Genomic DNA, 16,394 nt, shown 5'->3' with positions numbered 1-16,394 from the left:
AGAGCAGGAAAGATCTTCCTAAGCAAGACACAACTTAAATGGAAAAGATGGACAGATTTGCTTTTATAAAAAGGTAAATCTCTGGTTACCAAAAGACACTATCAAAAAGTCAAAAGACTAGAAGAAAATATGAGCCACAAATATCATGAATAAATAAATATATATATATAATTGGCAAAGTATATCTATAACTCAACAATAAAAATAAACATTACTCTTATTTTTCATGTGATAAAGATATTTACATTCATTATTAATCAATGTATCATTTAAACTCAAATAGCCAAAAGATTGATAATATTCAGTATAGATCAGAGTAAGAAATGAAAGGGTATCCTTACATACTGTTAGTGGGAGACTAAATTGGAAAGGCATATATGCAAGGTAATCTATTCACATTTAAACATATATATCTTTCCTCCTAGCAATACATTTCCAAGTATCTATCTTTATACAGAAGATATTATTTGAAAATTACTTGAAATAATTTTCTGAAAACTTGGTAAAAACATAAATGTCCATTAAAAGAAGAAAAGTCAAATAAATCATAATTTGTCAATAATATTAACAACATTACATATTTATAGAGCAATTACTAAGTGTCAGAAACATTCCCAAGTGGTTTATATATATAAGCTCAGTTTGTCTTCATAACAACCCTATGGGTTAGGTATTAGTATTGTCCCATTACAGATGGAAATACCGAGGCAAGAGAGGATGAGATATTTGCTCAAAGTCACATAGCTCGTAAGAGGCAGAGCCAGGTTTCAGATCCAAGTAGCCTGATATCAGACAACTGGGAAATACTATTAAATGGAATGTAGTAGATAGCTAGGTACTGATAAAGAAAAATCCGCAAGGCAAATTGTTACCCCCAAAAAATGCAGAACAAGACTGGTATTATAATTTCCTTATGGAATCAAAAATGAAGCCATATATTTGATTGTTTACATACTATATGCACCCTATAAAGTTAAAGAAACTTATTTCTAGGAGTGGAAATGGTCATGCAGAAGAAGGTGATGGGAACATCCATTTTTATGTTTATGTATTTCTAAACTCCTTGAAATTTTGAAAAACAAGAATGCATTCAATTGTTACCATTCTAATTTTTCGATGGTATTTTTCTTTAAAAAAAAAAAGAAGAAGGAAGAGGGTGCATATGGAAAACAGTTTGTCCTTACAGATGTTTCTACAACTGTGTTTCTGGCTTTTGGTCACATTTTTTCCTCTTAAAAGTTGATCCAAATATCTGTTAAACTCAACCTCTTAAACTTCTCAGAATTGTTTTCAGCTCATATAAAAGGCTTTAACCTTCAACCTCTTTAGCTTTGGCCCCGCTATGTTTATGACTATTTTTAAATAGGCAGATTTTTGGTTGCTATTGAAAGACACTCAAAGATCATTTATAAGAGCAGAAAGTTGAACTGTGGGCCTTCAGTCTGGACTTAGGAAAACCCAGATCTGCATCCCAAGGCAGGGTAGCTTTCCAGCCTTTACTAGTTGGAAACCTCCAACACTTAAGTAGGACAAATGAATGTGGATAGGGGAGTTTACATACAAGAATCAGAGGCTGCAGAGGAAATCTGTGCAGTCTATTAGCACTGAATGAGAAGAAAGCTTCCTCTTCTAGTCTCTTCTACAGAGATTTCTTAGGGTCATTTAGATATTTCACTCTCGAGTGACAAAGGCTGCATTAGTACTTAGGAATTAGATATCATATGTGGACTTCCATCAGGAAATGTAAATAACACAAAACTGATAGCCGAAACTATCCTCCAACAGGGTGATGAATGCCAAGCTCCCTCCTCCCTGCTGGCTCCCTTATATTTTTTGCAACCCTGTACACCATCAATGCCACAGGCAGGGCTCCCAATGTGGAGCACCCTTTGAAGACTTGGCAGCCCTGGTGCTCCTCAGTGCTTCCATTTTCCCTTCACATGCACTCCTACATCTTCAGTGAAGACACGGAGCCAGGAAGCAATGCAAGAGCTAAACACAAGACTTGGTTACAACACAAGGAGAGCATTCAAAGGCATGGTTGCCTATTCCTTTGGCAATGGAGCTGTTCTGGAAAATTCTTTCAGCCCTACTTCAGTGAAAACTAAAATTAAAACAAACCAGAGGCAGCCTTAGAAGAAAAGGGATAATATTATGCATTTTCATATAGGGATATTGATACCGACATAGATTTAGATAGATTTGGTATACATTTTATTCATACATATTAAACATATGTATGAATAAGCCCTACATAGATGGCCAACACTAACAGAAGGGCATTATTTAGCTTCTGCAATTATGGTAGCTACATATCAACCAAAAAAGCAATAGGACAGTGTAAAGGCACAGAAATAAACAAGGAAAAACTGACTGGGAGAAATTCTACCCCTTGACATCTTTATGGAAACAGGGCCGGGAGCCTATTGGACACTAGCAGTAAGAAGCTTAAACTCTATCAAGCAAGAATAAAACATAAATTCTAGGTTTACCGCAAGATATAATCCCCAATCTAGCACTTTTGCCAACTTCAGAACTGAAAAAACAACATATTCCAAAACGATACATTCAAAGGTAGGGAGGTAGAAATTGAAGATGTTCACATGCAAAATAAAAAGTCAAAGTGAATCCTCCAAACTTAAACAATGATGATTGTTTAAAACAGTGTGTGAAAACCTACATACCCTGAGACAAAACCGGGACAAACTGATCTCTTGTCTATGGCCATGACTCATATGGAATAACCAAAAAAAAAAAAAAAAAAAGAGGTGGGACTTTGTCTCTTTTAGAAACTTAGAAAAGTCTCAGGTTCTCTCTTTAGTCACTCACTGTTTAGCCATCCTCCAAATACTAACTGTTTTCCAATTACCAAACTTAGGCGGACGGAGTTGAAAATCTTCTCTGATCATTCTGTCATTAATATGTATTGAGCACCAACTCTGGGCTAGGCACTCAGTAGATAAAGATGAACACCACAAATATGAATGCTGTTGCCATGGAGCTCAAAGTCTGTGCTGCCTGTTCTGGAGTGGACCATCAGCATTTGGTTTACGATGAATCCACAGAACAAGGAACGAAACCCGATGAAGCTTACAGACCTGCAGACCCATCTTCAAAGACAACACCGCAATTCACTGGTTGTATTTACAAATCCAAGTTTCACTCACTAGTTTGGAATTTAGAAATCACCTCCCCATGGGAGCAATACCATAAGTAATGTTTGCAGGAGTAAGGTGTGGATCTCAGGCCAATCCATAAAGCTTGTGTTGCCCTGCATTCAGCTGTAGTGTGGTGACCTTAAGAGGTTTCTGGGGTTTGTTCCTCTGGGCCCTTCATATCAGCAGCATTGAACTGTCATTTATATTCTCGAGTTTTCCATTACAGATGGAAACAGTCAACACTCGAAATAAATCACGCATTGCTAGGGATGGGCAAAAAGCTGTGAGTGCCTATGGGTGAGCCGGCCACCTTCCTCCTGTCCCATCTGCCTCCAGCAAAAGAGAATAAGGATGAGCTTAGACCCTCCCCAAAGATGCTTAGGAAGGGAGGAATAACATTCTGAACAGCTCATCTGCACAGCAGCCACAAGCCTCTTACATGGTGCCTAGTCCTGGCCAAAGCTATGCACAGTTCATACCGTTGTTACTAAGAAACCACAACTAATACATTGCCTGGTTATTTTCGGAAGCATAATAGTATTTTTACATTTTCTTCCCTTTTTTAAGACATATGTTTTTCAGTGGTAATCTCAGCTCTAATAGCATTTAAAATACACTGACTCACATTAATGTTTAAATACCACGTTTTAAGCAGTTTCATCTGCACTCGATACATGAACCATATCTTAATTTCTAGATCCCCAAAGATTATCAACTCGACATCTGACTTGCAAAACAATAACCCTAGATCAGGCTCTTTTTATTCACATCATGCCCCAGATAGACATGTAGCTTAAAATAGAACAGTAAGCTATTCTAAAAAAAAAAAAAAAAAAGTCTCTGAGACAAAATTTCTAAAAATGATTGTATTTGTGTGTAGGAATGAGGGAACAAAACATACAATATGTATAGTAGTTACTGCTGTAGGAAGCCATTTACTGGCTCTGTGGCAGGGTTAAGCACACTCTTTCTTATAATTCATTAAGGATGCCCTCAGGTTATACTCAGAAAATGTAGACACTTTAGTGGTAATCACCCCAAATTATCTAAATGAAATACTGTTTCAGCCTTAATGCTGGAGTCTCAATATGCAACATAATTTTCTTCTCTGAAAGAAAATGTCTACGTTTTTTCTCCTCCATTGCCACATTGTAAGGAGTAGGTTGCCATTTACTGGTAATTCTGCCAGTGATTTTCCTAAACCAAGGGTGGGAAGAAGTTCCTAAATTTTGCTCCATGGATTCCCACTTAGCTTTTGCTGAGATCCCAGAAGAACCTGGGTATATCCTCTCTCCAAAAAGCTCATGGGATGAAATATTTCAAACTAAACCCTTCAAGACTGGAAACTCTAATGTTAGTTGGTAGCCTCCAGTGAAATCTATGTTTAGAGACATCCAGTCCAAGTGCCTCTAAGGAAGGAAAGCACCTGATAAACATGAGAACCGCCAAATGCCATGGTAGGGTGCGGCACACACAGAGCAGCCGCCTAGCCTGGGCCTGGGTGCAGTTGAGATATGGGGATCCCAAAATGTGTGCAAAGCTGTGGGTGAGTTTGGTTTGCGATGTCTCTACCAACATCTTGTCACATTCCGAAGGGGGCCTGGCAGCCCATGTTTATTGTAGAGAACAGTGATTCTCTACACTGTTGTGTAGAGAACACAACAACCAGGGCAAGCAGGATCAGTATTCTCCAGAAACTGTTAGAAATGCCAGCTGTCAGGTGCACACTAGACCTGCTAAAGCAGAAACTCTGGGGGTAGCCCAGGAATCTGTGTTTTCTCAAGTCCTATAGGAGTTTTTGGCACACAGTCAAGTTTGAGAACCACCCCACAGGATGAATTAAAATCACTGTGGGGTGGTCCCTCTCCCAAGCTTTATTTATAATTGGAGAATGAAAGATCTTTCCTCCCCTGAAGAAACATCAAGGATCAGCTGGCCAAGCAGGAACCAGGACGAGGTTTTTGGAGTTATTTTAAGCCCCAGTTTACCACCACTCCTCCCTGTTCATTTCTGGCTTAGAAATGTTCACAGGCACCAACAAAGGGAAAAGAGGAAACATCAGAAATAGATCTGCTCTATCCCAGATGTCAGTGTATGCTGGGCAACTTATTGCTACTGAAACATTCCCTTTCAAGTAAATAGCAATATTAGCAACATTACCCGTAATTCTAACAGACCATACAGATAAAGAAAATCCACCTGACCTACTCTCCAACACAACTAAGACACCACTAAACCTTCTTCACAGCATTCCCATTTAGACACTTTTAAATAGTGTCTATCTATAGGAGACCACACAAAATACAACACTAGCATATTATCCAATACATAAGTTTAAACTTCAGAGCAAATGGTTTTAAATCATTAAATCACTGCTCCAAGGCATTTTTTATGTAACAAGAAATTTATACAAGTTTTCCCTGTAAAATTAATTTTCCATCCTCTAAAAAAAGACAAGTTATCTATTTTGGGTCAATTAGTGCCTAATTTTTAATCCAGCCCTGCTAATTTTTCCACTTAAATAAAAAAAAAGCTATGTATTCATGAAGCTTCTATATACTGCTGATAGCTGTTCTTATTTTGCTTCATAACACTGTTGTTTAAATTTCAAAGAATGAGGATCTGGAAAAGCAGGAACAACATCAAAAGCATACCACTGAAGATTTGGGAATCAAATGTACAGCAGCATAGACCTTTCTGCACAAAATACATGTGTCCAGGTTATCCTATCCCCACTGTGTCTCACCTGCCTTTCTGGAGCAAAAGAAACATCAAGTACTATTTCTTTGTCATATCTTTATTAGTCCCTTGATACTTGAGAACCCAGTTCTGTCTCCCGGGACAACTGTTCTCATGGAAAAGTGGGTAGTGCTGAGTAATCAACATTATTTTGCTCTGTCTTGATTTGTAGTATCAAAGCCTTGTTGCTATTTTTTTAGGCTTAAAACCTAATCATCATAAATCTGGCCACTTCCTTCTTTAGTGGTAATTAGCATTAGTCATAAGCCAAAAATGATCCACATAAGAAGCTAAATAAACACAACCCTTCTTACCTTTCATGCCAAACTTGGAGTGTCTTGCCAACTTAAGCAGAAACAGCATTACCAAAAGGCAAAATCCCACCACAGACGCAATCACCACCACAGCATAGACCTAGAGAAAGGAAGGGAGGGTGGTCACAACCTTGCTAATTAGTTCCCTATAATCATATGGTGATGATGATCATGACGATGATAATGATACAGGCAGTTCATATTTATTGAATGCTTACCACTTGTTCTTATAACAGCCTTATGTACACCAACTCACTTAATCTGCGACAACCCTATAGTGAAATATGTAAGATCTATTATTATGCCTACTTTACAAATGAGAAAACATAAGTTAAAGCTTATAAAAATGGCTATCCCACTGGCATTTTAAAAATATTACAGCTCTCTCTCCATCCATCTAAAGAGGGAGGAGAGAGAGAGAGAGAGGTGGGCAGAGAAAGGGAGAGAGAGAATATGAAATATGAACAGCAAAATACTGGTGATTTTTCTGTGTGTGTGTGTGTGTGACGGAGTCTCACTTTGTTGCTCAGGCTGGAGTGCAATAGCACAATCATGGCTCACTGCAGCTTCGACCTCCTGGGCTCAAGGTATCTTCCCACCTCAGCCTCCTGAGTAGCTAGGACTACAGGTAAACACCACTATACCTGGCTCATTTTTAAGTTTTTTTGTAGAGACAGGGTTTTGCCATACTGCCCAGGCTGGTGTTGAAATCCTGGGCTCAAGGGATTCTTCCACCTACGCCTCCCAAAGTTCTGGGATTATAGGCATGAACCACCGCATCCAGCCCGATAATTCTTGAAGCTGGTGAAGAATACAATGGGGTTCATTTTACTATTCTCTCTACTGAAGTGCATGTTTGAAAATTGTCCATAATAAAAGGCTATTTTTAAGGTTAGCTATTGTTGCTCTTAGAAGTCAGGGTACCCTGGGAACAGTGAGTGGCACTGGAAGGGAGCAGGAGGGCACTTCTGGGGTGAGTTCCACTTGTCAAAGCCCATTGGGTTGTACATTTATGATATGTGCATTTTCCCATATATATGATATAAGCCTAAAAAAGTTTAAGTAAGTTTAAAAATGTAATTGCCAGGTGTGGATTACACAAGTCAAGAGGGTAGATGTAGATATATGTGAATCCTCTCCCATCCCAGAGGTAGAGATGACAGAGGTACACATAGAAATGTGATCACTCTGCTACCATTGCTGCTGACCAAGGCATGATGCTCCTCTAAGTGCATCTTAATATTTTAGAGCAAAGTTGTCAGCGGCACTATGTGTCTCCTTCCAGTCTTACTCAGCCTAAAGTCCTGCTTCCAAAAACAGTTGGCTTCTCTAAACCAGGAGTTGGCAAACTTTTGCTGTAAAGGTCAGATGGTAAATACTTCAGGCTTTGCCAGCCTTGCAGTCTCTGCCGCAACTAAGGATCCAGCTCTGCCGGTGGAGCATGAAAGCAGCCAATGATGATATGTAAACAAATGGGCATAACTGTGTTCCAATAAAACTTTATTTACAATGGCAGCAGCTGGACTTGAACATAGTCGCCAATGCCTGCTCTGAGATTTCTTAGAGAGCCATTCTGGCTTAAGAATCTGCACAACAATTTTTAAGATGGATATTATTATCCCTATCCATAGTAATCATTAATGCTGTTTGTCTAATATTTCTGGTTTTCTCTGTGTTTCTCTTTGTAGGATACATTTCCTGGCTTGCTTGTGGTTAAGTGGTCACGTGACTAGTTGAGACTTGTGTCACTGCCAGGGTGTAGAACTTCACTTCTTGTCCAAGATCTTAGTCTAAGGCAGTGTTTCTCAACCAGGGACAATAATATTGCCATCCACGGGACACTTGACAATTTCGGGTTGTCACAACGAGGGGGAAAGTACTACTAGCACCTAGTGGGTAGAGGCCAGGCATTATTAACATCCTACTGTGCCCAAGACAGCCCCCCAAACAAAGGATTATTTATCCCCAAATGCCAATAGTGCCAAGGTTGAGGAACCCTGCTCCACCTGTTCCACAGTGCTCTTTATCTCTGTCATAAAGAAAAAGGCTAACCTTTAAAAATGTGGATGCTTTGTCATCCACAGTCCTGGAACAAGGACAAGGCTGAACAGAGCTCCTAGCCAATACACTAAACGAAGCAAGAAAGAAAACTTTGTTTTAAGTCCCCAAGATGTGGAGGTTTTGTTACTGCAGCATAGCTTATTCTGACTGATATACCCATCTCATAGTGAGAAGCATTATAGGGTAGAGATTAAGACCATGGGTTTTTCCTGAGTATAAAATCTAGATTTCTCACTCAGCTGCATGACTTCAGAATTACTTAACCTCTCTGCATCTCATAATCTTCATGTGTAAGATGGAGAATATAATTATTTTACTTTGTAGGTTATTGTAAATCCTCAATGAGTTAATGCAGATAATGGGTTTGGAACAGTATCTACTACAATATATAATAAATTAATGTTAGCTGTGATGATGATGATGAAAAAACTAAGATTTACAAAAAAATTAAGTAAGCTGCTCACAGTCACACCTTCTGAGCTTGGAAATGGAACTAAGTCTGCCCAAGTATAAATCCTGTGATTTATCCACTACACTGTCTCTGCAAAGCATGTGGTTGAGAATGAAGGCAGGAAAATAAAAACATATGGCTAATTCTCCCAGGACACCATCTTTCATGCCAGATGAGAAGAGCATTAAATAAAACACAGAGCACAAAAAGAAGATATACAAAGCTCTTGGCCAGTGTGGAGCAAAAGTAATGATCATTCTCTTCTCTGGTACTTTAACTGTGAGTATATCTCCCCAAAAACGCTTCTGCAAATGTTTGAGTATAGACTTTTTTTTTTTTTTTGAGACGGAGTTTCGCTCCTGTTGCCTAGGCTGGAGTGCAATGGTGCGATCTTGGCTCACCACAACCTCCGCCTCCTAGGTTCAAGTGATTCTCCTGCCTCAGCCTCCCTAGTAGCTGGGATTACAGGCATGTGCCACCACACCTGGCTAATTTTGTATTTTTAGTAGAGACGGGGTTTCTCCATGTTGGTCAAGCTGGTCTCGAACTCCCAACCTCAGGTGATCCGCCTGCCTCAGCCTAAGTCCTGGGATTACAGGCATGAGCCACCGTGCCCAGCCAATACAGATCTAACTCTGTCTCTGCAGCCTATATACAAACAGAATGGTAGCAACTCCTACAAAGCTAATTATGGATAAACGTAACCATTTCACTCAAGCTGACCTCATGACTTTGGGTGTTTTTTAAAATCTTTATTTCTAACTAATGTTTTCATGGGAAAGAGATCATAGTATTTTAGTTATAAGTTTCTTTATTATTAAATTGCAGACTTCTACAGATAGATGGAGAATACCTAAATAAACAAAGTCAAACTCCATTTGATAAATAAGAAAACTGTGATGGGGGAGGTTAGATGACTTGGCCTGAAAGTCCCCCAACCATGCAGCAGTACCACAGTACAGTCTCTTCCCTGCTTTGGACAGTCCTTAACTGGGATTTAGGAGTCCTAGATCCCTGCGTTCACAGGACACCTTGCTTTTACCAGTCATGACAGCTAGAATAGATGCTTCACTTACCCAAGCTTCTGCTTCTTCATTAGACAGTAATGCCTGCCCTGGCTTCTCTGCCTAGTTATAGAATGTGTAAGTCAACCTAGAAAATGAGAAGTGGGCTCTACTGCTGAAAAGCAGCTAAGGATCTGTAAACAAATACTTAAAGCTACTGAAGCCATTCTAAATTTAAATCCTTTTGTAAACAAGGATGCCTTTGACAATGAAAAGAATAACTTCCTCAAAATCAGATTGAGAAATACAGAATTTTGTGTACCTTGCATGTGTTGAGGTGGTTTTTACACGGGAGATGAGCATGGGTGAGTTTGTTTGGTCAGTTGTTTGATTGGTTGGTTGGCTGCTTGATGGGTTAGTTTTCATCTGAGGATATTTCTTAGGATAGAACAAGGGAGATCTGCCCTCCCCTGCAAATCCAACAAAATGCTGGAAGAGCACTTGTTGGACCAGAAACATTTTTAACTTTTGTATCTGCTTCTTGGCTCTCAAACTCTTCTAATCTAATGATCCCTCCTGTGATCAAGAACTCTTTATATATAAAATATCTGAACCACACAAATTCTACAAAACACAATATTGCACCTCTCATACAGATTTTAGGAGCCTTCCGCAAAGTCATAATATACAAACTCACTGATCTTGCCTTCCAGCAACTATACTATAGATGGAGATATGCCAATCAGGTGCCTAAATTTATCATTTGTATTTTAAAAACCCCAGAAGGCCAGGTGCGGTGGCTCATGCCTGTAATCCCAGCACTTTGGGAGGCCGAGGCGGGCAGATCACAAGGTCAGGAGATTGAGACCATCCTGGCTAACATGGTGAAAACATGTCTCTACTAAATAAAACACAAAAAAATTAGCCAGGCATGCTGGCAGGTGGCTGTAGTCCCAGCTACTCGGGAGGCTGATGCAGGAGAATGGCGTGAACCCGGTAGGCAGAGCTTGCAGTGAGCCGAGATCGTGTCACTGCACTCCAGCCTGGGTGACAGAGTGAGACTCCATCTCAAAAAAAAAAAAAAAAAAAAAAAAAAACCCAGAAAACTAAAGTCAACATATAATTTTGTGTAATTGGGCTTAATACATGCTGCTTGGATTTCTTACGTACACAAACTACTTTCTTACACCAAGAAATATTAAGTGGATTGGTATAAGAATTAAAAACTAAAATGATTGCATACGGCAGGAAGCAGATACCATTCCCCAGTTGACTTACCATGGTATTTGTTCTTGCTATTTCAATGTAATGCATATAGTCATCTACGGAAGCATGTGTGTTTGTGTGTATACGTGTGTGCATGTGCATGCATGCATACCTCTATACTAGATATGCATAAAGTTGCAGTTGCACTGCATCTGTTTATGCACCTCCCATTTCCACTCTCGTGGCCTTGGTTCAAGTATATATCGCATGTCTTTATTGCTCCACCAAACCCCTAATGGATCACCCCTTTCCAGTTCCTCTGCCCTATACTGTTCACTGCAAGTCTAGCCAGTCTGCAAAGTGTACTAGGTGCCTACTAGGTGTCAGCCAGTATTCTGAGGGCTTAAGAAGACAGCTGTGAAAAACACTGACCAGGTTGCCCCTACTAAGAGTCTTACTAAAGAATCTAGAGAAGAGAAAAATACATTAAACAAACAAATAAATGGGGTCATTCCAGACAATGATAACTGCTCAGAAGAAAATGGAAGTGGGCAATGGCTGCATGCTGGCCACCTAGCTGAAGCCACATCATGGCCATCAGGAAGCAAATGCCTGGGATGGGGAGCCACAAGTACAAAGAGCAGGACTGGAGCACTGGAGAGAGCATGAAAAAGGCAGGTGGCAAGCAGTAAGAAGAGCGTGGGAGATGAAGTCAGAGAGCTCGGGAAGGACGAGGTCACCCAGGGCTCATAAGCCACCATGAAGAGTGTGGCTTTCATATGAAAAGTTTTATTGCAATTGCAGTGAGAGGACTCTGAGAATTATAACAAAAAAAAAATGATCTGATCTGCACTTTACAAAGATCACTCTGGCTGCTGTGTGGGAAAAGACCAGGAAACACAAGGGTGGGAGAGGGAGATGGGTTAGGAGGCTGCGTGGTCATGCAGGAAAGAACAACCGAGGCAAACTTTCCTTGTAAAGGGCCAGAAGTAAGTATTTTCCACTTTGCAGGCCATATGGTCTCTGCCGCAACTACTCCACCCCCATCGGAGCACAAGAGCAGCCACAGACAGTATGTAAATGAACACAAGTGACTGTGTTCCAGTAACACTCTGTTCATGGACAATAAAATTTTAATTTCACAAAACTTTTGTGTGTTATGAAATATCATTCTTTTTTGTTGTTTTAAACCACTTAGAAGGTAGAAACCATTCTTAGCCTGCAAACCATACAAAAACAGGTGGTGAGCTGGACTTGGCCCATGGGTCATAGTTTGCCAACCCCTGGGTTAGCCTGTGACCGTGGAGGTGAGGAGATATGGACAGATTTGGAATTTATAAGGAGGCAGAGCTCACAGGAAGCTCTGTATGCATATGACAGTGAGGAAAAGAAACAACTGGAGGAAGTTGTTGGGTTCGGACCAGAGCAACTGACCATAGACCCCTGGGATCATGTGACTTCCCTCTTCAACGGCTCTTCACTGTGCCGTAAATCTACACACCTGAGACTCTGTGTCAAGACCTACAACCTGGCCACAATCTGTATCTCCAACCCTGCTGTCCTGCACACGCCTTACCCTCCAATCAAGCACCTTCACGATGTTTCTCCACCTACAAGCTCCTGTTCACATGCCTCAAATGCCCTTCTCTTCCATTCCTGTATGTCAAAATCCCAACCCTTCTGCACAGGCCATGCAAAAAGTCACTTGCCCCACAAAGGCTCCTCAGAGTGTCCCAGCTATAAGGAACAAAACATCTGCTCCTCCACTTCTATCTCTTGTACTGCACTGCTCTGCTTCTATTTGTATTTGAGGTGCTAATATTCACCTCCAGGGTCTCTGATGAATTCTAAACAACTAATCTTAATTTTGTTCATATGATTATATCCCCTCCACCGCCAGTCCCTTTCAGAAGCTACTGGATTCCCTACATCTAGTGAGCAGTCAAAATTATATTAAAAATTTAAGGAGACAGGTATGAAGGTGTAGTCCCTGAATGATAAAGCTGGTTTCTTGCTCTTCTAGTGATACCCTTCTAAAGCACAGATAATTGAAATAGGAACCACTAACAACTAAAAGTGGTGCACAAAAGCAGCAAATGAGTCAAAGGCCATATAACACCTTTATCACTTTTGTTAAGCCTTTTATTAATTCTTCCAACCTTCAACACCCTATTTATATCTGAACAATAAAAGTGTCTTATTAAAGCAGCTACATTCCTCTAACATGGAAGCATCCAAAATGCTCAGAACCAATTCAGACACCTATTTATTCCACTCACCGAGAGATGTTCCCGACCGGTTTTATCAGTGACGTCTGTGGAAGGGATTTCATTACTTCTGTTCGTGGTGTCCCCGATGTCATTCGCTGCAGTTCCATAATCTTAAGTGGGCAAAGGGGGAATGAGGAAGAACATGAAGTTGTCATTAAGCTGCCAACAAACACAAGGCCACAGTAAGAGCCAGAATGAAGCAAGACAAATCACAAAGATTCCAAACCCCCGACAGTCTGGCTGTGGAGGGACGTGACCAGGCTGCTGAGTTCAATCCACTGCAGCGCTGAGACTGCACAACGCCCACATTTTATTCAACCCAGACCTTTACATCATTGTCTTGTTGGTCAGCCCCAAACCTGGTTCAGGGATTTTTCTTTGCACATAAGCATATACCCCTTTATGGATGGCATATTTAAAACAAGTACGACAGGGAATCGATCATCTACGTGTCATAGATTTATAGACCCGGAAAGGTCTTCAGAGACAGAGCATAACTACCAGTTTTACAGCTGAAGAATATCAGTGGAGGAAAGTTACATGACCAGGTGAAGGCAAGAAGATGGCAGCGCTCACACGTGACGCCAGATTTGAAATGAGCAACACTGATTTCCAGGACAGGTGCAACTTATTTGCACAAAGGGCAGGGACGTAAGAGGATATGTGGAACAAGCATCAGTATGAAACCTGGGTCCACACGTAAACTTTTTTGAAGAGTTCTGAATTGCCAATATTTCAGTTTCAGAATGATTAAAAGGTAGATCCACACAATACTTAGAATTGTTAACGCTCTGTTCTCATTTCACCAAGTCGCAAATGCAGTTGCTGCCTTCTGGATCAATTTTAGTCTACCATGGGTCAGGATAGAAATAATGACTGATTTTTTTTCAGGGGTTGTCAAAGTTTTTATTAGCAATATTGCATATAAAAGGTCTCAGAAAACTCTTGGTAAACTTATTGCAAACAATGAGGTTTATAATGTTTGTATTTTAATTCTAAATAGGTACACTGCCTTCAATTTCCATCCTGAAGAGGCTACCTTGTTAATGCAGCCCCAGCTAAACTTCTCCAGGTAGAATCATCATGCTGGCCTCAGGGCAACCAATTTAAATTGTATTTTTATTAGCAATGTGTTCCTTTGGGAATAAAAAATAACAGAAAAAAATCTATTTTCTATGTGTTTGCTGTTTCATTCTTAATGCCAAAACCACATTCTCATCATTTTCCTTTTGAATATCTTAAAACTTACTAATTTTAAACACTAATGGATATCATTTATTTGTTTAGTTTTCCCTCTTCATGTTATAGCCAACTACATCTGCAAAATTTAAATCATTCAAGTATCTACAGTTTAGTATCATGACATTTTGGCCAAAAGATCCAAAGTGGGATCTGAGGCTAACAGGAAGATGACATTTTTAAAGTCTTGAATTAACTGGGAAAGGGTCAAAAATGTAATTTTAAGATGTAAAACCACAATTCAAACGTATTTCTCTGTGAAACAATTTGAGAGATTCTTCCTTTAAACCATATCAAGACAAATACAAACACAACAACACACAAATCATATGCAAAAAATCAACCAAACCACAGCTTGGAAGAAATATGGCTTAACATGCACAAGCAGGTAAAGACAATATTATTCCCCAACTTAAAATTAGCTCAGGTTAAATACACACGCATATAATAAATATACAGACAGGCTCATTTTATAGAAAAAATAAAATATCAATCAATATATATAAATATAAAATTAAAGAACAGAATATTTTACAGAAAATATATAAATATAATGTTTTAATCAATCTTTTAATCATTCCTAAATTTAAAGCAAGTCTTGAAATGTAGCCTTCCACTTCCCCAAACAGTGGCTTGCTGGCTTGGAAATCTGTTAAATATGGGTTTTCACACCTAGGAAAACATCCTTGGCATTCGATCAAAACAGCAAAGGAGAGATGCGATATTCCATCAAAAGCTAATATAGGCCGGGCATGGTGGCTCACCCTGGTAATCCCAGCATTTTGGGAGGCCAAGGTGGGTGAATCACCTGAGGTCAGGAGTTCGAGACCAGCCTGGCCAACATGGTAAAACCCAGTCTTAACTAAAAATATAAGAATTAGCCGAGTGTGGTGGCACGTGCTTGTAATCCCAGCTACTCGGGAGGCTGAGGCAGGAGAATCGCTTGAACTCGGGAGGCGGAGGTTGCAGTGAGCATAGATTGCGCCACTGGACTCCAGCCTGGGCAACAAAGTGAGACTCCATCTCGGAAAAAAAAAAAAAAAAAAAAAAAAGCTAATATAGTGGACTTTGGTTTCTTTCTTTCCACATTCCTGAGAGAATCCCATTTTTTTTTCAAGGGGTTAAGCCTATCCACCTTCGGGGAAGCTGACTTAAAGTCTGGGGGTGAATTTAGTTACTGAAGGGATAATCCATCCCTCTTAGCAGTAATAAGGGCAAGAATGGACTATGACCCAATTGGGTCTTGACTTGGATACAAAGAGGGCTTGGCTCTTGTCTCTTGGGAAGTTCTCTTTCCTTGAGGACGCCTTCAGGAGCGCTTCCCTTTCTCCCATCCTTGTGAATGGCAGCAGCTCCCCCGCCACATTCTCTTGTAACCACAAGGGGACCAGCCTTCAGTGAAGCTGGCATGGTGGGAAAAAGAGAGTAGGATAAAGGGAACTTGGGTCCCAGATGACATAGTGGAGCTGCTGCTTTAACCAACCCTAAATCAAGCCCTACCTTTGAGGTTCCCATCTGTGAGCCAAACACCTTCATTACACAAGAAACATCATTTTGAATTGGCTTTACTGTCATAGCCAGAAACTGATATACCTCCCTTTTCTTGGTAGCCATGGCTTTTAAACAGGTAATTAGTTCCCAATTAAGGAAATACGATGTCTGTTACAGCCAACGGAATGGATTTACTACTTCCAAGAACAGGGTATGAGAGAGAAAGTGCTATTTACAGGCACTGTAAATGTCAAGGGAAAACGGCCATCAATATTGAATGATTTTTTGAAATACTATTTTGACCTATGTAATGCTTAAAGTGTAAATTTAACTGAGCTTAGAAGAATCTTCTTTCAGTTGATTTACTTCATGATACACAAACATTTTGAAAAAGAAATACAAAGTAGAAAACATGATAGCTACCTTCATAAATTACATCAGGATAATTTGGGTTTGCACCT

General features: G+C 40.0%; 1 protein-coding gene across 19 annotated transcripts in view; it reads right to left on the bottom strand.

Annotated features, from left to right (window-relative positions):
• The window catches only part of NTRK2 (neurotrophic receptor tyrosine kinase 2), a 358,350-nt gene that overhangs the window by 268,101 nt on the left and 73,855 nt on the right, over positions 1-16,394 (bottom strand). For all 19 annotated transcript variants that reach the window (XM_031014296.3, XM_031014298.3, XM_055350885.2 and 16 more), the window contains 3 exons: positions 16,357-16,392; positions 13,213-13,313; positions 6,212-6,311 (listed from right to left, as the gene is read on the bottom strand). In XM_031014296.3, the coding sequence (XP_030870156.1) occupies positions 6,212-6,311; positions 13,213-13,313; positions 16,357-16,392 (237 nt within the window). The remainder of the gene's footprint in view (positions 1-6,211; positions 6,312-13,212; positions 13,314-16,356; positions 16,393-16,394) is intronic.

The sequence above is a fragment of the Gorilla gorilla genome, chromosome 13, assembly GCF_029281585.2.
Source record: "Gorilla gorilla gorilla isolate KB3781 chromosome 13, NHGRI_mGorGor1-v2.1_pri, whole genome shotgun sequence".
NCBI lineage: Eukaryota > Metazoa > Chordata > Mammalia > Primates > Hominidae > Gorilla > Gorilla gorilla.
Note: the sequence above shows the minus strand (reverse complement) of the source record. Positions and strands in the feature narration are given on the sequence as shown.